The following is a 27387-nucleotide window of genomic DNA, read 5'->3' on the forward strand; positions in this document are numbered from 1 at the left end:
AATATCTAGATTTGCCAAAATTCAAAGTAAATACGAATTTTAACTCTTCTTTGGTGTTAAGAGGACCTTCACAAGAAAATTAACAGACACCATTGAAGCAATATGCAACAATTATTTCGAACACATTTACATAAACATGCAATTGTTGTTGAAGTTCCCATGGAAACTTTTTTTACCATATAGTCTGAAGAAGCAATGAATTCCACTGTAGAATTTTGGACCTCTGGCCGTTTGTGAGGCTCTCCGTAAGATCGCGTCAGAGGATTATACATAAATTCTTCAGGAACTATACATAAAAAAAAAATTCCCCACAAAAAAATGTTTATATATTTGTCAGCAAATAAAAACCATTATGGCAGCTACAAGAAAACTAATGCAGATATATTTTAATTACTACTAACAACAGAAAAAAATTCACATTAAGGATACATAAACCAGAGGCACATTTCAAGTATCCCAAGCAGTATCAAAGTTAAATAACTGGAAACAAAACCTGGTTTATTTTAAACAATATTTCCCCAATTTTAAAACACCAGTGCAAACAGAGCATTTGACAACAAACAAGCTTCAATCTATATTGTTTCTCATAACCTCTGGCCTGGACTGCTGACAGTATTAGTTGTGATCATGTTTCCATTTGTGTATTGCAATAGCAGTCAACGGAGTAAGTTCATTTCATTATACAAGTAGTCAGGATAACATGATTACATTTTCTTAGTGTCCCAGAAAATTGTGAAACAACCTTTGGCTTTCGACAATGCACAGCACATCTGTGATTTAAATTAAAAAAAAAAAAAAAACCCAAAAAAATCTTAAGAACATTGTCATTTTAATCTGCATTTTAATTGAAAGTATCCTCTAGACTGGTATGATGCAAATACGTGAAAGAGATTCTATAAATGCCAGCATCTCCTGCTACAAAAACTTACCATCATTAACTCTGTAGCACAGATTGCATTTCCACCTCCTTTGATCAATGAAAGAAACAAAAGGGTTGATATATGTCCTGCAGGATCTGCACCTCACTATTGTGCTTGATGTTATTACTGGTAATTGCTAAAAAGAAACAATGGAAAGCTGTAACAAAGGTACATAATATGTTTTATGGAAAATATTACTCTGCAGTACTGTATGTATAAGCTTCATAAGACTAGTGATTCTATCATCTTTCCTTTTATCTTTTTAGCTCATTTTCAGAGTAATAATGATGCCTATTAAAAATATCTTCCCCTTCAAAATCAGAAGAAATAATACTTAATTATTGTCTTAATCCAATCTCACAAATCAAAGATGTAATAAATTTTTTTAATGAAACTACTTTAAATTACACAGTTACAATAACAAAGCTACTATGGCAAGAGGAATTATGACAGACAGGACAAATCTGGGTGACTAACTGTGATAGACAGCAAATCTTACACAAAGAACACATATTATATGAAAAAAGTCATACCAGACAGTTATTCACCTTTTTACATAAATACAAATAAAGTAGATGGAGAGGAATTGCTTAACAGTTACAAACACAGTTTCAGTCTTACATTGTGCTTACCCTCTACTGACAGCATTTATCATGCCAGTAATACATTCAATGTGAGCACCTCTTTTCCCTTATGAATTTCAAAAAGTAGCAATTTCAAGGCTTTTTTCCCCCTCTGAGGGGAAAATTTTTTTTTGCTACTTCTGTTAAATTTAAGACATAGTTCAGTATATTTTATTGTTTGAACAAAAATAAGGCAAATGCATATATTAAATATATATACTAAAAAAAAAGTAAGCTAGTTTACCGTTAAGTCCCTGAAGGGATGTAGCAACAAACCCAAAGGAAGCTTAGCTTTGTTTAACAAAGCCTGTGTCTGTGGAATATTTGTCAGCGTACATCGAAATGAGCTGAAAGGAAATAAAAACATTAATGGAAAATGAAATTTTAAAAGATGTTAAAAACATTGTGTTACACTTGATTTTAAAGAATTTTGAAACTTAAGAAATTCTATGTTTTCCAAAGCTGATTTAATAAACAAAAGTAAAGCAAAGAGATTAAAAAAAGCCTCCTAAAGAAACTAACATAATACTCCCTCGCTCCTCAATTTAGCAGTTCAGCAATGCGAGTATACCAAAACAAACATGCAATAAAGAGATAGGTACAACACTCAGTGATGTATTTTTTATTCATTATACAGGTTTTTTGAGTGAAGGAACACAGTATTTAAATAGCTCTCAGACAGCAATACTTATATAAGAAAACAGAGGAAATATCTCAAATACTGAGAGAGTCAAAATCTTTTGTTTTGTGTATGTAAAGTGGAGGATGGACTTAAAGCTAAATAAAGGCCACTAAAAAAACCCCAATGCACGAACAGCGTTGTCCAAAGTATTCCACACTTAAGAATGATTTTGAGACACCCTCAGTATTCTGATTTCGGGTTTCTGATGGGACCATGCATTGCCACTAGGGCAGTAAGCAGAATTAATTTGCAGCAATGAATAAAATTTCTTTTGGAATTAGAATTAAGATCTTTGGTGGAGAGCTATTTCCATTGTACATAGCTGCACTTGTCTTGGGTAGTAGATAATACTAATTAATGTTGATTAGAGGTAAAAGAATACATCATGGCTGCAGGATTACACAGTAAAATATACTCACAGTTTATTCATTGTATTTAGGCATGTTCATCATAATTTTCTGGAAAAAATCCTATGTAATATTACAAAATATTCTATGAAATATACTGCATAACATTAAGGTGTTTATTAATAGATATTTTTTTTTTTACATGGATAAAAATGCAAAGATTAAAACATCAAGAAACCTGCTTAAGTGAGCTACACTCACACTGCATATAATGTATTCTGATGGCAGGACAGTTTCAATATGTGTGTAAGGATGCAGAGGATAAACTTATTTTCAAGCGAATATTAGTTCATCACAAAGATTTAAAGTCAGGAGTCAGTTTAGACATTTTTTGACACTTGAAATAATTACTAGTCACTGAAAAATGTAAGACACAGTACACTTACTCTGGACTGCAGTTTAACTTCCTAAGATCAGAATTCAAGTTAGGCACAGGTGCTGGAACTGAAGATACAGGCAAAATATTTCTGTCTTGTGTAAGGTTTACTGGTCTCAAGCTTTCTGGCTGCTGAGAATGCTGTAGACTTAACCCTCCTAAGGAAGAGGACAGCTGGTTCACACCTGGATATTGCTGAAAAAATTAAGAGCATTGCAAATAGGTAAACAGTCATGTTTAAATAACGATCTTAAATCTTTTTGCAATCCCAATTCTTCCAGACATGTATTAAAAAAAGATACAAGTAGTTAGTAACAGACCCAAACAAACAAGGAAAGAGTTCTATGGTAGAAATTTAGAAAGGCTAAGACAAACATGACATACCTTCCAAATATGTGTCATTGGACAAAATTCAAGTTCATGACACAGATCAACATTGGAAGTGACACAGAATCCTTCAAACTTTCCAGGCATAAGAAAACAAGTTACTAGAAAGGCCAATTTCCTCTCCCCATACTGAAACTGGTTCTTATATATTTATTTTTAAATGAAAACAAAACACCAGAGAAGAGGAGAAAACGTTAGGTTGGAAGGCATCTCTGAGGTCTGGTAGTCCAACCTCCTGCTCAAGCAAGGCTAACTTCAAAGTTAGACCAGGTTCTAGCCTGGTCTGGCTCATAGCCTTGTCTGGCTGAGTTTTGAAAATATCTAAGAATGAACACCACAAACTTGGTGGCCTTCTATGATGGGGTTACAGCATCAGTGGATAAGGGAAGGGCAGCTGACATCATCTACCTGGACTTGTGCAAGGCATTTGACGCTGTCCTGCACAACATCCTTGTCTCTAAATTGGAGAGACATGGGTTCGATGGATGGACCACTTGGTGGATAAGGAATTGGCTGGACAGTCGCACTTAAAGAGTTGTGGTCAACGGCTCAACATCCAAGTGGAGAACGGTGACGAGTGACGTTCCTCAGGGGTCAGTACTGGGACCGGCACTGTTCAACATCTTTGTGGGCGACATGGACAGTGGGGTCGAGTGCACCCTCAGCAAGTTTGCCGATGACACCAAGCTGTGTGGTGTGGTCGACACGCTGGAGGGAAGGGATGCCATCCAGAGGGACCTTGACAGGCTGGAGAGGTGGGCCCGTGTGAAACGCATGAAGTTCAACAAGGCAAAAAGTACAAGGTCCTGCACGTGGATCGGTGCAATCCCAAGCAGGACTATAGGATAGGCGAGGAATGGATTGAAAGCAGCCCCGAGGAGAAGGACTTGGGGGTATTGATTGATGAGAAGCTCAACATGAGCTGGCAGTGTGCGCTTGCAGCCCTGAAAGCCAACCGTGTCCTGGGCTGCATCAAAAGAGGCGTGACCAGCAGGTCGAGGGAGGTGATCCTGCCCCTCTACTCTGCTCTTGTGAGACCCCACCTGGAGTACTGCGTCCAGCTCTGGGGGCCCCAGCACAGGAGAGACGTGGAGCTGTTGGAGCGAGTCCAGAGGAGGGCCACGAAGCTGATCAGAGGGCTGGAGCACCTCTCCTATGAGGACAGGCTGAGAGAGTTGGGGTTGTTCAGCCTGGAGAAAAGAAGGCTCCAGGGAGATCTAATTGCGGCTGACCAGTACCTGAAGGGGCCTACAGGAAAGCTGGTGAGGGACTGTTTATGAGGGAGTGTAGGGACAGGACAAGGGGTAATGGCCTTAAGCTGAAGGAGGGTCGATTTAGATTAGATGTTAGGAAGAAATTCTTTACTGTTAGAGTGGTGAGGCACTGGAACAGGTTGCCCAGAGAGGTTGTGGATGCCCCGTCCCTGGAAGTGTTCAAGGCCAGGTTGGATGGGGCTTTGGGCAACATGGTTTAGTGGAGGGTGTCCCTGCCCGCAGCAGGGGGGTTGGAACTAGATGATCTTTAAGGTCCCTTCCAACCCAAACCATTCTATGATTCTATGATTAATTGACTATTTCACAGCACAATCTGTTCCAGTGCTTCCCCACCCTCATTCTGAAGAATTTTCTCCTTATACATCCAATTAGAACTTCACTTGCTACAACTTGTAATTGTTGGGTTTTGTCCTTTTACTGTGTACTACTGAAAAGAGCCTAACTGCATCTTGCACTACAGTGAAGATGAAGCTAAGTCTTTCAACTTCAAACAAACATACATTTCCTCCAGGTCACATTTTACATTGCCTCCATAACAATGAAAGCATTCCTGGATATTATATCTTAACTTATGTTACTACACTCAGATCAGCAAGGAATTTTGATCACCTACAACAGCTTCGATATATTTGCCAGCTGGGCCTTATTTCAGACAGTGGGGTTTGTAAATCAGTAGGTTTCAATTTCTATACCCCTTCACACATACACAAACACTGAAGCATTGCAGAAAAGTATTTTGCCTCAAGGTCTACCTCTTCAGATTTCGCTGCTCTTGGGTGACTCACACGCGCAATGGGAGCCAGGTGATTGTACGCAACTTCTTGGGTGTTCTCTTTTCCAGGAAAAGAGCAGATGCAGGCAGCCTGCTCCACCACACACAGAGCAGATGCTCTACAGAGCTCTTTCATCTGGACCCTAGGCCATGCCTTGCTCGTTAGGTGATTTAATGCTACAGACCACAGCTCATAGTAGTGCTCTGATCAAATGTACATAGACTGATGAAGTACTTCATTATGCTTCTTTATGGTTTCCAATCAATAAAGTACAGCTATGTGAAACACCAAACCTTAAAACTGTGGATGCTGCTAATAACTGGTGAAGCAAAATTGTTAAACCCAACTATTTGGAGATACACTTAAAATTTTAATTCAAAAGCCTTCTAATAAAAAGTTAAGATCCAGAGTCACAACATTAATATTATACTTAAAATGTATTGGCTCAGGAATTATAAAAGTAAAATACGAAAATACGTAAAAAAAGAAATATATCACGCAGAAAGGACTTTTCCCATGAAGTTACTTCATTAAGTAACTTTTTAATTAAAAATACAAACCTGTGGATAGTGCTGAAACCCAGGATGGTGTCCTGGATTACTGGGCTGCACAGGAGTAGGCGGCGCTGCATTTTGGTAGCCTGGCTGCAGTGTTGGATATCCATAACCAAAGGGCTTAGAAGCTTTTGATGTTTGGGGGACTGATGGACTAGGAACTGGGCTGCTGGTCACAGAACGTGTCTCTAGAAGAACAAAAGAAATCCCACAGGCATTGAATATACTATTTCTTTCTTAATTTAAATGTAAACTCCTAAATGCTTAACAAACAACGCTTTTCCCATTTGTAAGTTTTTGCATTATCCATCAAGTTGTTTATCTGTGCTGACCAAATAGGTTAGCAAGTAAGATTACTGCAATTATGCTGATAAAGGGGGTATACATGGGCAGATGGCCATAGACTTGTTCAACTACTAACAAAGTAGTATTTTACAAAAAAATGCAACTTAAAAAGTATTTCCACTGAACAAAAAAAGAAATAAAAACTGCCTTAGAACCACATTTTATTCCAAGATTTACACTTCATATAAATGGCAAAAGAGACCATTCATGCTTTGTCTCTCCTCTACCACTTATAACTACTTTCAAAATGTAAGACTAAGGCAACGTAATTATTCTCTAAATGCAGACACAGAGCTTTTCTTGAAGTAATGCAAGTCCCTCCTGTATAACTCTGCAGCATAGTTTGGTCCCACTATTTTTAAAGGCCAAATTCAAAGTAACACATAGACCTGAATTCATAGAAAACAATTGTAAAGAGATGAAACTACTTTTTAGAAATGTCTACAAACGTGAGCTAAGTTTCAGAAGAATTTAAGCTTGGTAAAAATCCACCAGAAAAAGCGTGGCATGCAAAGAAATCAACCACTCAAGAAAAACTGCCAAGAAACTATGTTTGGCATGAGCACTCCAGGAAGGGGGGGGGGGGGGGAGGAGGAGGAAGAGGGGAAAAAAAAAGCAACAGATTACAGAAATTTAAATTCAAAGAAAAACAAAAGGAACAAGTTATTTTTAGACTATGCCTTCCGCAGAACCAAAATGGTTAGTTATTAGCTGAGAAATCAGAATCTGTAATCTTGCAACCACACCTCTGCTACCCTTACTGCATGAACTAGACCCTGTAAAGTGATGTTGTCTTTTTACTTGACAGAGATTTCACCTTCCACAGGAACCCATCAAACTAAGTAAGCCACTGTGACATCCTCAGAGACCAGAGCAATGCAAAAGAACCAGAGGTGGAAACCCCCCAAATTAATCCAATTATCATTTGAAATATTGGCTAACATACTTACATTGAACAGCATCTTTTCCACCTGCTCTCAACATGAAAGCTCTACAGATTTCAAGACTAAGGTAGTCTCCTAGTAGGCTCATTGAGAACAAACCTGACACTCCTGATATTTTTAGAGATAAAAAATAAGCAAAATACTAGCCATTTTCAAATGAAGAAAAATAGAAGAAAATAACCTGATCCAAGCATCTCTGCAAACTGATATTGTTGGTCTCTTAAGACTTCAGAGGCACATCAACTATTATCAGCTACTAATGTCAACACCACTAGGCATACAGTATAGAGAAAGATGCCTGCTTTCATACAGAGCATATTTTCAGCACTACCCTCAATATTACAATAGAAAGTATGACTTATGATACAGGGAAGTTTTGTTAAATTGTTACTCCAACTTTAGTGTTAAATCTGTGAAAAGTTATTAAGAAAAGCAAAGAATGTTCTCTCTGATTATTTCCCCCACTCCTTTCATAGGCATTTCCTTTCACCTACTTGTTAATTAACAATAAACAAAACCAGAAACAGAAAAAAAAAATCACTGACTCACAGTAAACATTTAAATCTTTAAACAGTTTAGAATTAACATATAATAACCTGCTTACCTGGATAGCCACCTCCTTCCAGGGCATCATAATTGTTCAGAACAGGAGAGGCACTGCTTGTAGTAGAGGAACTATCAATTGCTGGGGGAGGAAAATATTTTAAAGTTAGGCGTTTCAGAAATGGCAAATTTTTGAGAAATAAAGAGATATTTTTTCTAAAAATTTGGTAAGAAACTGTCAATAAAGATCCTGGGAAAAAAAGAACACTGCAGCCCTAGGACTTGAAAGCTATTACCACTGCAAAAAGGACAGGAAGGGATAAACAATCAACACGATGTTAAAAACAAACAAGCATATGCCCAAACAGCAAGAGAGATCAATGGGAAAAGGACAAAAACAACAAAAAAAGTTGTTTCTTGAAATAAAAAATATTTTTCTATTAAACTAGAAGTTCTTCCTAGACCACATCAATTGATACAACGTACAACATCTTTAAAACAAGTCTCTATGGTGACTTCCTTTGCAACCGCAAACAACGTAAGATTCCCGTCATCTTCAGAGTGATTATGCATCATTCCCACCTTCATGCAAAACTGACAAGTATTTCACTCTTTCCTCCCTTCTGTGCTATTGTAATTCAGAGCTTGTTTTGCTTCCAATACAAAGCTTCTATTTTCCACTGAACCTTGACAAGAGGTCTCAGCTTCAGTCAGAATAAACAGTTACTTTTGGCTTTACCACAAGTAACTATGTAAAAGTAAATCATTGCAAATGATAAATATTTCTTCCAGTGCAATTTCACATATATTTCCAAAGAAAAAGGGCCAAGGAGGTTAAACGTATCTGCTCCTTAGAACACCCCAAACCATGAAGTATGACAGAAAAGTACATTTAAGAAATCAAGAGACAATTTTATATACAAATTCTGTGGCAGAACAGACACAAAAGAGATTCCCTGATACTGTTCTATTCAGAAGGATCAATCATGACCACACATCATTGTGAAGCTGAAAGTATTTCAAAGGAGAACTTCAATGGTGGAATGTTTGAGACTCCATCCCCCATCAACTGAGATTTCAAAGTAAGGAGACTCCTGCACATGGGAGCATATCATCACTGAAATTTGGGACACATTAATACCATGGAAACATCATGATTATATAGATTATTTTTAAGCATTTTGCCTTTAAAGCATTCAGCTAAGACATAGAAAAACTATTAAAAACCCCCTGTAACACTAACAACAGATTTTCTTTTAAATAATATATTAACACTGTGAAATTCCTACAACTTTAGTTTTCAGACTGTTTTTCACTGTAGATTTCCCTTTGTTCTTCTGAAGTTTATAGAAGAACGTAACTGCAAGATTTCTTTTACTACCAAATTTTATCTTTCTACTCTAGAAACTGAAGGAAATAAGATTCATTATTTTGTTTCCTGAGCAGGAACACAGCTTTTAAAGGTCTGTAAGTCCTACTACAGAAAAGCCAAAATATACTTTTACTAGGTCAACAAGATCAAGATTTGAGGTTTTTCAAGAAGTTTTATTGCTTGACCGGAAGTTAGTTCTGCATTTAAAAAAAAGTACCAAGAGGATATAAGCACAGTTGTGAACATGTAAGACACCAGTTCAAGCTTTCTGATTTAACCACTATGTCACTCTTTATTGATTTTTTTTTTTTTACCCACAGTAAATTGCATTCATAAAATTATATCAATCCATAATATAATACCATATAAAATGAGTTTGCTCTTTCCACTAGGAAAATATTAATGATACAGTGAGTTGCAAAGAAGAAATACTGTATACTTCCCATGCTCTGCTGGAAAAGGTAAGAGAAACCAATTGGATAAATATATGAAAGAATATATTTTAAAAGCATTCTGTAAGTAAAAATAATGCAACTTAGTCGTACTTCTACTACTACGACCAAAAAAAAAAAAAAAAAGAGATATGCATCAGTTCTGACATACAGAAAAGTTCTAGTCAGAAAGCATAACCTCAGATATTTTGAAACACAAACAAGGTCTGCCTAACTTAAAATAAGAAAGTGAATCCTATTACTGAGTATCCCATATTCTTACCAAAGACATTTCACTTAAGGGCTTTGCTTCTAAAGAACTTTCAAATTTTGTGGCATATTTTTGAGAACTGTGAGAGTCCCAATGCCTACAAGAACTACAACGTGCCCTGTTCTACTCTTCACTGGAAAACAGTTGACTCAAAACCAGTAAGCTGTACAGTTTCCTGCAGACCAAAAGTAGCTTCAAGCTCTAAGCTGGTCACATGTATCATGGAAATCTCACAGAGTGTCCATCAATAGAAAGCACAAGAACTTCCACAAAATTACACAATGGTTTTCCTATGTTTAAGTTAAGCTACAACCGCTGTCAAAGTTTACTTCAGCATAAACACCAGAACAGAGAACCTATTAGGAAGACAAATAAATGTTTTATAAAGAAAAAAAAAAAAAAAAGAAAACACTGCTTAGACAGAAGTATTACTTATAGCATGCTTTTACAGGTAAGTAATTATTTTACCAATATAACTTTTGCTTTCAGAGTTTTCAACAACTCTTTTGCAACATAGTTAAACATCTAACTGATAAGAGAACAAAAAAATTTGAGAAGCCACACAAACACAAGTAACCAGATGTCCAACACCATTTTTTCATAAAACTGCTGGCATAGCCTAAGCTAGAAACTTGTCTACAGGATGTTTGGGATTTACATTAACCCCTGGTGACAGGGCATAAACCAGGATGCTTACTAATCAGGTAGCCTATGTGTTGAACCTGGGTGCCCTTTCACTCTGTTGCATAAGATAAATTTAAATACAATGACAACTCAAAGGCTACAGGCTTTATCAAAGCACAGAACTCGAGAGGAAAGGATGGTAGTATGAAAACTCTGGTACATTTAGGTAAGTAAGGAGAGAAAGGTTGCAGTTGATAAAAACAAAATAGGTATCTGATACACCCTTTGACAGAAAACTTGGCATGGGATTAGGCAAAGAATTATGTGCAGAAAATTCAGTAGGTAGCCCTGCAATAAAAAAAACCAAAATGCTCTCCTGGCTCTTTTAGCCTACTCTTTAGACAACAGAGTTCAAAAAGCAGCTGCATCACAACAACCAAAGCAAACTTTATATCCCAAAGTGGAATTATTTTCTAGCTGGTAAAGTCTAATTAGACTCATAGCATTAGAAAAAAACCTGGTATCTAAAATTAGGAAGTATCCTTAGATTTAAAAGGAGAGTCATTCAAGAGTTACTATGCGTAACTTAATAGTAATACTCAAGCCTGCTGAAAGATCGAACGTGTTATCACAAAGGGTAAGAAAGTAAGGAAAGTGAACCAATAATCTGAAATAGCAAGAATTACAGAGGATATGCAAAGTATCCTAATACTCGTGCTCCACTAGAGGTGGGGTTAATAATATTGCTTATATTGATACTATTGCACCCTCCAAATATTGTCCTTCTCGGGCTGGAACAATGACAAGTATCTTTGGCTGAAAATGCCTCCCTCCTTGCAAGAGGAACAACAGCAACTATTTTCTTCTAATATTTTACTAATAATTCAACATAACAGTTGAATCAATATTATTCAAATTGCTAACATGAACCCATCACACTGTTCTTAATTATAACCATTGTTTTGCTCCATTATATGGCACCGTTTTTCTTCTGCTGAGTTACAATATTAATTATAAGCTTAAAAAAAAAGTTACAAAAGTTTGCTATTCCAAATTCATAGTCAAAGCCAGCACAACAGAGGGGAGTAGTGTATCAGCAGAAGGTATGTACTATTACTTCCTTCTGTCAACAAGGGTAGAAGTCTAATGTTTCATGTCAAAGTTTTTTACACTGTTACCACTCACATATAGCTTGTAAGGACTTCAAGTTAGAAGAAAAATAGTTACCATGCAAGAAACTAAGGTAGTGAGAAACATCAAACAAAACCAGGCCATTCTGAGAAAATACAGGCAGAATCCTTGCAACCAAGAAGCTAACATGTCAATCAATCAGGACAAACTGCGTCTTGGGTGGGGGGGAGTAAATAAACTTTTCAGTTCCCTACAAAGCAAATAGATTAAAACTGAACATACATGCCTGACCATAGAGGCATACCTTAGAAGGAGAAAAAAAAAAAAGGAGCACAGATTAATTTACTGTCTTAAAAAGCACACATTAACATTCAGTATTTACTTCACTACCTTAATTGTTGGAGCTCCCTGTACATAAAATGGGAAACAAGGTAAGTGTTTAATACAATGATAAAAATGGCATCTAGTTGCTTAACATAAGCAATTTAAGTTGTTAAGTTTAAGTTCTATAGCTAGTTATCTTCAGTTAAGAGTTTAAAACCTACAGAAAATCAAAATATTAAAAATATTGGACTCTTCCAAGTTGTGAATATTAATTTTTTAGATACATAAAACATCTGATATTAATATGACAAAAAAAACCCAACCAAAAAACAACTGTTTGCTGACCACTGCCATTTGCTGACCACTACTGATATCCTTGTTGTTTACTATACTAATAACAGCTGGGAAATTTCTAGTTAACTTGATACATGATGAATCAGAGTGACTTTTTGTCTTAGAGGAAAAAAAAACTTTCAGGGGATGGAAATATGGAACAAAACTCGAGCAGGAAAAGAACAAGATACTGGTGTAAAGCTAAAGCCAACCTGCTTCCTCATCCTCCTCATCCTCTTCCTCATCATCTGAACTTGATGACAAGGGAGCTGGTGCAGAGCTAGCTTGATTATTAACATATCCACCATACTGCATGCCTGTGAAGTGGAAAGCACAAACACAAGAGTCAGACAGACAGGAAAGATGAGAAACAAAAGTCACAAATCGTTGCATTAAAAGTGAGAAAAATTAGCTGTCCTAGAAAAAATCCCAGCATGCAAAAAGTCAAACCTACAACCCTAGACTATAGAACTATAGTTCATATATGACCTATATGAGCAGTACAGCAGAAGCAGTTTTTAGTGGGCTAGTTTAGCAAAGTATTAGTAGTACATGGAAGTTAGCAGGAAATCACGTGTGTGCACACATGTACATCAGGAAGTTAAACACACACACAGACTTTCTATACATGTATTTACCATCAGTTTGTCCACTGGAATACTTTCATAAATTAAATATATAGAAATAAATGAGTTCCTTTCCAGATAAATTCAAACTGTGTTATGAAAACATTAATATTAAACTTTAGCTTGGCACACCTGCCCCTTTTAAGACAAGAATAATTCATGCTGGAATTCTGAACACTGTCAGAAATTAATGAAATATAGTGCTGCTGCAACATGCAAGAATACAATCATATACCTCAGCAACACGGTCAGTAAAATTTAAGCTAGGTAAACCTGAAAACTTGGTTAGACTTATTTTTAAATTAGTGCCTAAATTCAGGCTCACAGACCCATATTTAAGCACTTAAATACACTATCCACTTCTAAGATCTGGTGACAACTCAACAACTGTTACCACTGTCACCTCCAAACCATAATCTATAAGGTTTTTTGGTAGTGGGTTCTTTGGCAGTGGGTTGTTTTTGGGTTTTGTTGGTTGTTTTTTTACGATGTCTACTTGAAACACGTGAACAAAAGCAGCACATACATATAGCATTTTAAAGAGTAAAGCATGCAGCAACGGCTTATGATTAGTTTCATAAGTCATTATTGATGCAATTTCAGCACCTCCCAAGAAATCTTAAGCTTTTCTTGTCACAGGGCAGGGTTAGAAAGGATTTTAAACATGCTTGTAGTCAGGTAGAGATATCCTAAATAAATTCAAGTAACTACTGTTTCTCTCTTAGCAATCCAATGGATTGCTATAGCAAGAAAATACTGTAATTCTTCCAAACTCTTCAAAATTTTTCAGACTCTTGAGAGTTTGGGATTTTTACCCCCCTGTAGAAGCACTGTCGCATGATTAGTATTCTTTATTTTAACACTATAAAGCACTACAGAACTGTTGTACTTTATGCATAATCTCTAATCATCATGGTAATTAATAATCCTTCAATCCAGAACTTAGATCAACTGTATCAGCTTTTATTTAAGCTATGGGCCACAAATGCTGCTGGTTTCATAGCTTTTTTAAAAAAGGGTTAGCAAATGAACCCAAGAGGACCATTTCAATTTCACTTAAGAAAAACCAAGAGAATCAAGGTGAAGATTACCTAATTCAAACATGTAAAAAGAAAACACAGCAAAACCATATCACAACATTCTTGAGAAGCTGAATTTTCATACAGGGGCTAGTGCAAGAAGAAATTGTCATTATTTCACTTTATCTAGTATATTAATATTCCTCCAATTCCAATCAAGTTTCTCCTCAATGCAAGTAGTCACAATGATGAAGGCAAAAATCAATCCAAGTGTAACTGAGGAGACACAATGCTTCAGTTTCTCTATACTGCTAAAACACAGGATTAACTCAAGTGATTCATAGTCCCATCTTTTATGAAGGCTACTGGATGCACGTCATCAAAACAATTCTCTGGGCAAAACCAGACTACAGCCAAGGAGACTATGTCTTTTCTCAGGCCTGGGAGAGCTACCGAGGAATAAGACAGAACAACTGCATTATTGTGAAGGAGAAACAACAACTTAAAGTAATTAACATGCAAGTAAAAGGGAAAAAAAAAAGTCAGGATGACAAGAAGAGATGAGCTGTAACAGAGAGCCAAAGTAAAAGAAGATGGGCACAGTGTGAGTGCAAAGACAGACCTCTAACAAATACAATGTACACATACAGGAGAAGAAAGAAAGAAAATTTACCTGGAAAGGGCATGCCAATGCAAAAATTCCAAGCATGAGCAGATGAGAGAAAAAGACTGAATTAGTCATTCTACTAACGCTACTTGGGAGTCTTTTGAATGTTTTTTTGAAAACAAATAAAACTTCTACTGCTAGAACTCCCCCTTTTCCAGTAACTGGTCACATACATAAAGAATGCATGTGTTCAGAAAGAATACAGAAAAAGATTAAAAAATATGCTGGTGACACAGAAGTTTAGGAATCATGAACTATATCACTATGAATCCTCTGGAGGCAGGGCTGGTTTGACTCTTACCAGCCTTACAAGTTTGCATAGATTTTTTTATTTTCATTGCCAGCAGTACTAAAAATTTGTGCCTTTAAGATACTCCTGTGTTGTGCTAACACAACTGTCCAGCCACAAAAACAATCCAAGAACTGATCTGGCTGAAAAACAACGTAGTTTAAAAAGTCAGGTGGAGAAGCCCCCAGTTCTGGTTCACTGCCCAGCAACACCACCAGTAGGGCAGAACGGGGGAGAAAGCAATGAAGGGCAGAAATGAGTGGCTGAAGGCAGTAGTTCCAAGTGCCACCATGCACCTAATCGTGATTCCTCTTGCGACAACTCAGTTCTGATTAGTATTTTTTACAGAGTTGTTAATAACATTAAAATCTCCCACTCTTAAAACTGCAAAAGCTTATTTTGAAGTCATGAATCTATTTTGATTGAGATTACTTCATAGGTCTGGCTTAAAATGCAACCACACAATTTAAATTGTCACAAATTTCTTGGACAGGAAATTTCTAAACCCTGTTACCAGTGTTCCTGTAATATAGTAATATCGCACTCTAAGGCTTTATCCCACTATATTTTACAGACACCTAGAAATGTAGGTGGGAGGACACAAAAGAATAAACTGGGCTAAGAATTCATTTGCCTGTGAAATAAACCAACTATTTAGCTATTTTAAGTACAATTACCCATACCATGAAAGACTTTAAAACATAAAGCTTACATTTTATGTGGCTTAAGTTTCATAACGGAGACCTCACCAAAAATGAAAATGAAATAACCACATGCAAAAATAAACTACATACTGAAGTTCTTTAACTGGCTTTCTACCCACAAGCGTCATATTTTCAACAAATTTACTATGGCACTAAGATCTTAATATTAAAAATAGTAGTTCTCACAAAATGAACCCCCCTCTTCTCCACTCAAACTCTTTGCTTTAAATTATTTTCATCTACTCATCAGCTCCTCTCATCAACACAAAACCTAAGGAAGTCTACAAATACCACCCAGACAGGACACACATACTCAAAGTTCAGCTCTAAGATGCCATTTTCAAGTAAATTACTTTATCTGCATTAAATTTGTATGGATATTTATGTAACATTAAATAGGCTTTATAAATGTTAATTTTTTTGTCCTGTTAGAACTTAGCCAAGTAAACAATTAGAACATTTTAATTCTCTATAGACATGCCCACACAGGACCTTAAAACAATGAAATCCACTTTAAAAATTAGTTCAAACTGGTTTTCCAGAATGCTTTCATGTAGAAAACACGACTAAGAAAAGTCAGTCCATCTAATCTCTGCATGAGAAGCACACTTGTAATTCTAACAACTCAGACAAATATTCAGTAGACATGTTCTATTTTTTCAGTAGGTTATTTTCTACAAATAAAGTTATCACACTTAATTGTTGATAAAAAGGTATTGCAAGAGTACATTATGTATTTCAGCCTCCTCAAATGAAACTAAATGAAGAGTATGAAGTCTTCTAACATTCATAAAAATACCACCTAAACATAGAAACATGCATGTGATGACATGTACATGGATTTACTATTGATTATATTAATGTAAAGACAACTAGAACAATGCAAACTCCTGATGACTTATCTATATATTCCTGACATAGGTATATTGTTGGTTTCAAAGTGTGCTCATTCAGCTGCATATTGCATTAACCTTCACTTACATGGAACTATTTGAATTTAGTGAAAAGTTCAGCGCAACTGCAGTGATTTGTATTTAATTTATCAAGTGTTCCCACATTATACAGGTATCACTGCAAGAACATATATTAACTGTGCTTGCCTTGATGTGTAAACAGCTAAAATCCTTTTTCTCATTAGAAACACGGTTAGAGCTTTCTTTGGAAGATGAAGCAAGATTTTTCTAGGAAGCACATCTACAGTACAAATTCTACCCAGTATCAAAAATGAACCATAAAACTGCAAGAATCAAGCACAGTTCTAAAAACTGATTTATCATTTTCCTTAAAATGGTATACTGTATATAGGACTTCATAGCAATGATGAATTATCTTTTTGCCTGTAAGATATATAGAGCTGATTCACAGATACGTTATTTCTTTATATTCTCCACCTCACTGAAAAGGTGAGGAAATGGAGGAAAAGTAGAAATTTAGACATTTATGTCAACCTTGAAACTTAAGAATAAAAAAACCATGCTGTGACAGCCACACACCGTGCTTTTGAGAATTATTTTGAGCACTAGACATATCGTATTGTTCTGAATAAAATTAATGCCTACTTCTACCTCATACGCCGAGTTCTTTTTCCGTAAGAATTTAAAATTCTGAAATTGCCAAGAAAAAACAACCAAAAAAATCAGCACAATAAATTAGATTTGTAGTACTAGATACAGAAACACATAATAGTCAAGAATCAAGTCAAAACATCAGTGTAGAATGAGCATGGCTGAAGAAGGCTCAAGACCCAAATGATTCTTTGTCAAGAGGCTACCAAACATCAGAATAGGAAGGAGCTTATACAAGAACTCTCGCAGCAGCTTTCCACGGGAGCTTACAGCTAGGGAATAAAAAAATGATTCCATCAATTTGCATTTAATACTCAAGCTTGCTCTGTTTCCCCATGCTAGCAAATTGCTTGTTTACACTTGATTTTTCAATACAGACTGATTACAAAAGTTACTTTTAAGACCTTCTTCCCAGAATTTAAAATAGTGAGCGGCTTTTTAGAAGAACAAGGTAACTAAAAGAAGGGCTTTTTGAGGAAGAGACATCTAACACTCAACAAGACAAACAAGCCAAACATGACACATGGTCAAAGGAAATCAAACAGAAGAACTAAGAGAAGCTAGAACCAAGGTGGTACAAAACAAGAACACTAAGGGAGCCTGATGAGATGCAAGAGATGTACTCCAGTCAGACAAAGCAGAAGAGCAGCAATACAGCTTCCAGCATTCATGTGAGCATGTGGAACAGGGCAGAAGTCTGTACTGTAACTTCCCATTCCCTTTTAGTACCTTCCTGAAGGTCTGACTCTGGTGACTGTGGAAGAGACGGTGAAGATCGCGGCTGTGAAGAAAGGCTTGGAGCAGGTGTCCTTATTGACGAGATCACATCAGAGGAAGCAGATGTTCCAGCCCCAGGCTTGGTAAATGGAATGCTCTGGCTCAGAGAGTGCACAGGCTGTGAAGAATCAACGCCACCTGAAAGCAGCAGCAGAAAGCAGGAACATTTTGTTTGTATTTGCACAGACAATTACACAATGCCAGCAATCACATTTGATTTCACAATAACTACAAAAACAGTACTCCAAAGAGAGATGCCTTCAAAAAAAAGTATACATTGAAAAGTTGTGTGTGTTTTTTAATATAAATTAAATACCTAGAATATTAAAACTCCACTGAAATGAACAAATTGCTCTGACAGCTAACAGCAAAAAGGAAAGCTTGATGTATTAAGATCAAGATTAAGCAGATGCTAAATTAATTCATTTTTGATCCATCTCCACAAGTCCATGCTTTCACAGGTTCCTCTTCCCAGATAAGAGGAATGCAGTTCATGTGGGATAGCTCCCTCTCAATATTCCTCCCACAGTCAGGAAACCTGAAAAGTCAGCTGTGTAGTAGACTGGTATTCTGTCTCCCTTACAGGGCTTGCACTTTGCAATTCTGGTACTCGGTTCTGGGACCCATATTCAAAGCAATCTGTTTCAATCAACCCTGAGTATTCCACAGAACTTCTGATGTGTTTTAAACATCTGGACTAGATATAATCTGCTTAAAAAGTCAGATTAGTGCTTTGAGAGATTTAGCACGGTCCAGTTGAAATTCCTATCAGATAACAACAATATAACTTCAATTAAGTTAGCTTTTAAGAGGGTCACTGTTTATAAACTGAAAAAAATCCATCATATTATGATTCTTTCTAAAACAAAAATGACAGACCACACTGTTAAAAATATGAATAGAAAGGACATGGTTTGACCAATACTAGTCAGTAAACAAACACAGAAATTAAGCAAGACCAAAAGTCACTGTTTGCATCTGTAGAGTACATAAATTACAGAATTCACTAGAGGACTCACAGGTAATACTAACTTTGCTTCCTCTGCATATATAGCAGTGTAGTTCATACAGTCCCTGACTTTTCCTTAAATCATGGAGCTGATATCTGACAGGACTTTATGGGAAAGCTGAGGCTTCCCTTAGAGGGGGAAGAAGGAGAGGCAGCTTAAAACAATCCTTCTGTTTTTCTCATTTACCATCAAAATTAGCAGCATACATTTTCACCATGTTAACTGAACATTTATTATGCAGTTTTAAAATATAATGTTGAGCGTAAATGCTGCTTTTTTCGCAAGTATTATCAAAATCTGAATTAAAATATATATTTCTCCAAGTATATACATACAGCATTTTCTAGTGAAATGTACTTGCTATAACCTCTGCTTCTACAAATTATGTTTTGTAGACTCCCCATGGAAGCATCAGCACCTGTCAGCAGAAACATTCTTGTTAGGGTAGCTACAGCTTCCTCAAGCAAGATATGCAAGATGACAAGGGAAGTTCTTTACAACATCAGTGTGCTTATCCAGGTTCTGTAGCAGAGAGACTTGTTTATGGGGTTATGGTATTTTCCACACTTTGAGTCAATACAGCAATGCTTGCAGCATCAAGCACGATTGTAGAGCATGCTAAATGCTATAATGTCACATGTTCAAAGCCAAAACCAATTTACAGCCAGATTAGCTTGGCTTCCTGCCAAGTACTTAATCTTAAGCAAAAGGTATCCAAAATATCCTCAAAATTATACAGATCCTTTATGTGTAGTGTAAGAAAATGTTTTTAAATTCTGAGCAAAAAAATAATGTAATTTTTTCTTTGTACAAAAATCCAACCTGCAAGATTAGATGTTAAACTTTATTTGGTGATTCTGGCACCAAAGTAACTAAAGTAACTAAAACCAAAGGAAATACTTGGACAAAGTTAATCTTTAAAAATGCATCGTTAGTAACTATCATCACATAGACATTCTATGGTTATGGTAATTATCTTTTTTTTTCCTCCTCTGGCCAGTAAGAAGATTGCATCGTGATACAAGTACTGATCAATTTAGGATGGTGTATTTCAGCTCAAGACAAAGCTGGACTGGACATCAGTTTTAGAGTACAAGTTTTCCATCAGCTTATCCAGAACAAGCCCAGTCAGGCCATACAACATTCCCACCAATCAATGTCATGAGAAGCCAAGAGCTTTGTCAGACTGTAATAAATATAAAATCTAATCTCAGTGACATAGTATTTTTTGTTTTTCACCTTCTGCTCCTCCTACATTTAATGTGCTCTGAAGTCTTCCCTCGTGCCTTTCAACCATGAACGTCTCTTGCACTAAAAATGACCAAGCATACCACTTGGTACAGAAGCCATGTGCCTACAGCTAAAAGGTATGTTACAGAAAGAATCTGGAGAGCTGTGCAAATTAGCTGTGTCATTCCTCATTCTTCCTATATCACTTAAAGGTTTTATTTACTTTCCAACTTGAGACCTACAGGTAGTGGTTTATAAGTGCATCACCACAGTAGTATCTTCTTAAGTTTTCAGGAGAGAGACAAGAACAATCCCTTTTGAGTTGCTACAGCTGCAATTTGGATTCCTTCCCCCCCCAGCCCCGCCAACACAGCATGCGATTTCTACAGAGATATTTACCACCTCCTTGCAGCTTGGTTTTCAACAGCATCGTATCTCACTGACTTTCTGTATCTTGGCTGCAGTCCTTCCCCTTTTCCAACCACACCTATATTAGCAGATTTACAGGATTATAGCCTACATTCCTATGGAACTGGGGCAGCAAGGACTTTAGATATAAGGCAAAGTATGTGCATGAGATAAAGAAATTAAAGTGTCTCCCGCTCAAGCAGACTGCCTATGATTACACAACAGTAGACAAGATCCAGGAAGCAAAAAAACCCATGCCATATACCCGTAGAAGGACTTCTCTATCTCCCTCTCCTCAGGGAGGCAGGGGGGAGTCCAGTAAAATTTGGGCATCCTGGCTGATATCCATATTGACTGGAAAGCACCAAGAAAAACCAGAGTATACCAACTGCAGTTGAAATAAGCTGGAAAAATATTAAGGAAAGCTACTGACCTAGAAAGATAAAAAAGCCTAAATAATACAGAGTGTGTTATTTACATAGCATAACACTGTTTCAGATTTGTATCAACATTGTTCTGCTGAAATAGAGAATTTAAAACTAGAAGAGGGAATTTTTGCTAGATGAAAACGAATTTAAACCAGCAAGCAGAAAAATCTCAAATTAAATATTCGCATTCTGCTTCATTTATACTTCCTAAAGCAAAGAAAAATATTTTCTCTGGCTGCTATTCATCAAAACAGGTCAACTACGAGCAAAAGATGCCTCTGAAAATAAATTTCTTCTTTTCTTCTAGTGAAATTTCAGCAGGCTTCACTGAAAATACTTCAGTGATTTCAGACAGTGGCTGGCAAAGTTTTAGAAAAAGATTTTGTTGCAGTTTATGTCCTCAGTACATGACCTACAGCAGCTTAGGGGTTTGATCTTAATAGATTCAGCATTTTGGGGGCTTTCCAAGGCCCTACACAAATTAGTTTATTTAAAAATACAGTTTTAAGTCCAACGCTTCGAATTCTTCTGATTCAAGTAGAAACCAATTCAGAAATCACCAAACTTTTCATAAGCTCATGCCAGCCTGTTTCGTAAGTCCTGTTTAAACACACACATTTTATTAAAAACATGGCATTCTTCTATACAAAGAATGTTTCATTTTCATCACAGACAGCTCTGTGTTCACTGACTGCACAAAATTGCTATTGAAAAATACATTAAGACAGTAGTATCCTGAGTGACAGTTTCTACTATTTGCTTATTTAGAATTTAAGGATTTCGAGGGATCCTTCACAGCACAGCAGCAATGACAGCAAACTGTCTTATTGGCACTCTAATCGTAGGATAGTATATCAAAATTTCTTTATATGAACCGTTATAGAAAGCACACTTCGAAATTTCAGTATATCTTAAATTTTTTTCAAGCAAATTTGCTAAAAACTATGCACAGAACAGACTGCAACTGTTTTCCATCATCGTTTCCTTCCTGGAGAATAGAGGGGAGCATGAAATATTCAGAAACATTCATTCTTACAAATCATTCATCATTTCCTTAAATTCCTTGTGTGTTGTACTCAAACACTTTCCAAGGATGTACAAGAAATGGCAAATAATTTTCAAGATCCAACTCCTTTTTTTAAAGGCTGCAAACAATTAGAATACTATATACAAAATTACTCTAGGAACAATAAGATTGCACTGGAAAAATTAGAAAGCACATCAGTGTTCCAAAAAATAGCTCAATTGTGCCAGGACCAAACAATTGTTTGCCATCTTTTATCAGCCAGATGTTGTGGAAATTGAATTTTTTATATATTTTAGCCAAAGATGTTGAATGCCAGCCTGTTTAGTCCTGGACTTCATAAATGGTGTAACTCTTTACAATTTAGTAATAAACCAGCCCTGCTCTTCCTTCAGCCTAGCTGCTGTTTGCTACCTTTATTTGCACTCTCCCAGTCAGTAAATACAGAATCATTCATGTGCTGAGGCTGAACCAGGAATCAGAGGGAAAAGCAAAACATTATTCTCCAGATAAATCAGTGCCACCATCCAGTCTACTGTGCAATGAAGCACACAGCATGCTTATCTCAGCAGCTTTAAAAGCTCAGAAAGAGTTTGAGTGTGGTTTAAGTAATTATGCCTACAGTCCAGCAAACAACCAAGTACTGCAATACTACTTAAGTGTAACAGAAACAGTAGATCAGTATTTATTTTCGTAACTGCAAAGCGTGTACCTATTACACACCACTACTACAGCCAGTTCTATCATTAGGTCTTTGAAATTCAAGCGTAATATTACTACTTTTTCTTGAGGCCATGTATTAACTCAATCCCTCCCTTAAGAAGGGCACTGAACGGTTCAGAAATAAGACTATCCATTGCTCATATTGTTGTTCATGGTCTGGTCAGCTCCACTGTTTCACCTTTAAAACAGCTGTTCCTTATTGAAAATACTGTTACGAACAAATCAAAATCATAGATTTCAAGACATCTCCAAAGGAAATAAAATTAACAGGCATTTAAATTAAAAACTTCTGTAAATACACCACTAACAGTCTGAACAAACAATAAGTCATTTTCATATGACTACCGCAAGTCTTACTATTCTGGAATGATACCCGCATTCTGTCAAGTCTAGCTATAGATTCTATACTCAACAGCATCAATCTTTTTAGCCAGAGTTTTAAACCTTTAGTCCTTGAAAGAACTCATTTTTATGCTCAACCATGAAATGCCATTAAGTCCAGAAGCTTTTTAAGGAGCTCCCTTTTCAAACAGTAGTGTTCCGTGTTTTTGAAATATTCCATAAAATCACACAGATCACCATATAGAGACAGAGTTCAAATCTACTAATACTCAAACTGCTAAAACTGAGCTGAAGGATGACTCTACATCCTAGTCTTGGGGGGAAAAAAGCAATATTGAAACTAAATTCAACCTTGGTATGGATCAGATGAGCTTGATTTAAGCTTAGCTGGTTGTCCCAGGCGAAACATCAAAACTGTGTTCTTTCATAAGTCCTTGGTCTTAGAAAACCTCAGTTACAAGCACTCCTAAAACAATTCCAATGTTAAACTATAATCTGAAATACATGGCATAAAAAGGAAACATTCTACAGTGCTCTAATATCTGTCTCAGCAGAAAAAGAAAACCATTAGTCTTGCGCAGCTTACAAGTCAAAACTGCATGAAGTCAGAAAATTACCAGTATAGAAAGAAAACCACAGTTTTCCTGCATAGACTATTGCTCTCTCAGAGGGAAACAGAGATGTTTCAGTATGGATGCATCTCCACGTCTCGGAACTGTCATTCTTCCTACCAAGTACTGCTTACCCTATGAACTTGTATTCAGTTTTCCCAAGAAGCAGAAGCTGCAGCCACTATCGAGAACCGAGCGTACTCGCCCTCAACTGACACCTTCACAATGTCATTCTGTATAGCTACATCCATACTAAAAAAACCAAGTTGTTGCTTACAAAAACCAGCTAAAATCACCAAAATTGCTCTATTGTTCAAATGCTCATCAAAAATACTAATTAAAAACAACCTCACAATTGCCTCCAAACCCACGTAGGCTTCCACTTTTTCTGAACTTTCTGAAGAAAAGAGTGCACGCATGTTCACTTACATTAAATTTAAAGAATCAATTTAGATCATGACTTAAAAAAATTCTCTAGCTACAAAAAGAAATGAGTATCCTTGTGATTAACAGACACTTCAGAAATTACACATTCCTCCAAAACTGGATGAAAAAATTCCCTTCCAAGGCCACTTAAATGAAAAAAACCCAAACAATAAACTAAAACCATCCTCCAAATAGTATCTTTTTCTGTATCTCTCAACAGAAACATGCCACTGATACGATTAGTTGCTATTGTGAGGAGTGTGATAACCAAATGAGAAAAGCTTCAAGAATGAATAAGGACAGAATTCAAAATACGATACACAATTTCACATAGCAAACAAATACAAACCAACAAAAGCACGTGATTACTGATGTCTCCCAGACACATCTGGAAGTTCACTAACCTTCAAATAGTACCATACCTGTATTTATTTGGTTCTTTACTTTAGCAACCGATCCAGCAAGATTCCTGCTGAGGTTGTCTTGAACGGACTGAGCAGATGAAGCAGATGATAATGTTGAATTATATCCCACGGGAACATGCTGTTGAAGTGAATGAGGTACTGATGTACTCTGGCTAGAAAATGTATTTGTCTCTTTGAACTGTCCAACAGCAGGTAGGCTCTGAGAGGTAAATGCCTGCCCATACACGCTGCCAGCAGCCGCAGGATAGGAAACATTAGGATACATGGCACTAGAAGCCACAGGCATGGTGTAGTGATCAGAATTAAGGGGAAATCCCTGAGATGCAACTGAAGAGCTGACAGAAGTGCTGTAGTGATTACCAAATGCTGAATATGACTGCTGAGCACTCGTATGCAAGTAGGATGCAGATGATATTGCTCCTTGAATAGGTCCTTCAGCTGACACCGCTGCATGGGGAGAAGTTTTGTTGTACAACTGCTGCAATTCCTGTGTATTCAACACATTGGTACCCACAGAAGGTGTCATAACATTTTGTGCTGGTGCTGAATAGTAAGTTGGGTAGTAACTGGCTCTATACTGATTATCCATATGTGAAGCAGCAGCTTTATTGGGCACTTGGGAATAGTGTCCTGAGGGCGCACTATAGTTTGGAGGATGCGAGCCATAGCCAGAAGGGAATTGCATCCGACTCTGCACAGGACCTGAAACAAAAAGAAAACGTCACATGTATTAAAGGTGCATCTGCTAGTAGTGCCAATGCTCTCTGTGCTTTGTTAATAACAAACAATTGGTTTCTTCTTGTTTACTGTCACTATTTGAGGTCAATTTCCATCAGCAGAAAGAGAACAAACCAAGTATAATGCATGCAATTTGAATTTGAATAATGCAATATCTGAAGTAATTTGCAAAACACACACAGAAGAGGAAAAATTGATTGTTTCCATTACTGAAAGAGGTTTCCAAGCCAAGATTGCAGGCCTCACATTTGTACTTTTAATATTTTTAAGTTTTTAAAAGGTTAATATTTAAACAAATAGTGAGCAGCAGTAAGCACCAACCTGATGTTTCTAAGTGTCTGAATACAACAGTATACCTTAAACAAACCGACTGAATATGGAAAATGAAAAGTTGCAAATCAATATGTCAATATATAAAAATGTAGGTACTCTTCTTCACAAATCCTCAATATGGTGACCAAGATAAAGTGCAGCAGGACCATTATTTTTGTATTCTATGTTCTTTCGTATTATGCTTTTATGAAAACTGACATCTTCATGAAACTACAGAGTATCTGACAATGCACTTTGTTGCTTTTACTGCCTGATAGTTACATCAGGTATAGGAGATGTTGATATCAGAGAAAATGACCTCTGCTGCCACTCCAACTGGCTCTGCAATATCAGAAGTTAATTACATACTGGTCCAGCAAGGGTCAAACAAGTACTTGTTTGCTGGAGATGGAATGTCAACTACGTCCAAACTGTTTTTTTCAATGCTAACTGATCAACAGTAAATCTGAAAATTCTTCCTCAAGTTCTTTTCCTGAACCCTATTTTTATTTTCTAGTGAACAACAAATACATTTCCCTGGATAACTTCCTTTCTTAAAATTACCACACCTTACTGTTTACGTCACGTTGGATGACTACAGTTTTACTTCCCAGCCCTCAGTGAGCAGAAACTCAAGCACAGCACTGGGCCACATGCAAATTTAAAAAGCCAGTTTGATGATAATAAATTGCTGATTTCCCCCTTATATTTACTATGATTACAAAATATAAGTATTATTTCTCGTCTTGAAATTCTAAAAAGGCACTGTTCTTAAAGTAACAACCAGATGTTCTATGATTAACTTGCAAGGCAATTTTAATAATGAAGTTGTTAACAGAATCTTGTAAGCAAGGAACATACTCTCCCAAATTGTTTTCTGACAAAATTAAAAGTAGCTTTTCATAAAATTGACAACCCAGAAAGTTGAGTAGAAAAGAAAGGAGCTAAAAAATGAATAACTGTAACTTGGACTGCTGGGTCAAAAAGACAGAAAGGCACTTTGGGAGAAAGTATAAGGAGATTAAAAAAAAATTACATCCTGAGTTTTGAGGAGAGTATGTAACTGCTTTTCATTCATTATTTTCTTGAAAAAGTGGGAGCTGCTTTGTAAAGCTCTGTAGTTTATTCTCCTTTAAAGGAAAACAATTCTGAGCTAACAAGTCATTAACATGCTACATGAACTTTGGCAGACTGTAGACTGCTTTTTTAAAGTCTGAAAGAGCAAATTCCAAAATACACCAATAACTTATGTTTCTCAAGGCTTATTGCTTTAAGCAGTTATATCACTTAAGATGGCAAGAAAAGGTGTTTTCTCTGAAGAGTCTGTGCATTTGTTCTACTAAAACATGTGGAATAAACTAATTAAGTAGGTATAATTTAGAAGCTCATTTAGGAGCACCTGACTTTTAAATAAAAGGTTGCATAACAAATCATCACTGCAAAGTCCTGCAGTATCTAGCTCTGGTTTAAAAACACCGTAAAAGAGACAGATTAAATTACCAATATAAGATACCAATATCTACATTACAGAATGCCCGAGTCATCTTTATTCACAATTTTAATTAGAAACATCTATAAATTTAAAACTATACACGAGTACCCAAGAGTATAAATTCCATGAAGACCTCATTAAGACAGACACATCCAACATTTGAAAAATTATATTTTTGATTTCAAACTCATGGTCCTTTAAAAGCAAGTTTTACAATAACAGATGAAAGATTATTCTCATTATCTTAAGTGAGGTTT

The 27387-nt window shown here is 36.4% G+C and overlaps 1 protein-coding gene across 2 annotated transcripts in view; it reads right to left on the minus strand.

Annotated features, from left to right (window-relative positions):
• The window catches only part of SEC24B (SEC24 homolog B, COPII component), a 51909-nt gene that overhangs the window by 20780 nt on the left and 3742 nt on the right, over nt 1–27387 (minus strand). The window contains exons 2-10 of one of the 2 annotated variants that reach the window (XM_075751462.1): nt 24586–25290; nt 17914–18099; nt 12527–12631; nt 7890–7970; nt 6003–6184; nt 3019–3203; nt 1788–1890; nt 930–1056; nt 177–286 (exon numbers count right to left, since the gene is read on the minus strand). In XM_075751462.1, coding sequence (XP_075607577.1) covers nt 177–286; nt 930–1056; nt 1788–1890; nt 3019–3203; nt 6003–6184; nt 7890–7970; nt 12527–12631; nt 17914–18099; nt 24586–25290 — 1784 coding nt within the window. The remainder of the gene's footprint in view (nt 1–176; nt 287–929; nt 1057–1787; nt 1891–3018; nt 3204–6002; nt 6185–7889; nt 7971–12526; nt 12632–17913; nt 18100–24585; nt 25291–27387) is intronic. The other variant, XM_075751463.1, reaches the window with a different exon arrangement.

This window comes from Balearica regulorum, chromosome 4 (assembly GCF_011004875.1).
Source record: "Balearica regulorum gibbericeps isolate bBalReg1 chromosome 4, bBalReg1.pri, whole genome shotgun sequence".
Classification (NCBI taxonomy): Eukaryota; Metazoa; Chordata; class Aves; order Gruiformes; family Gruidae; genus Balearica; species Balearica regulorum.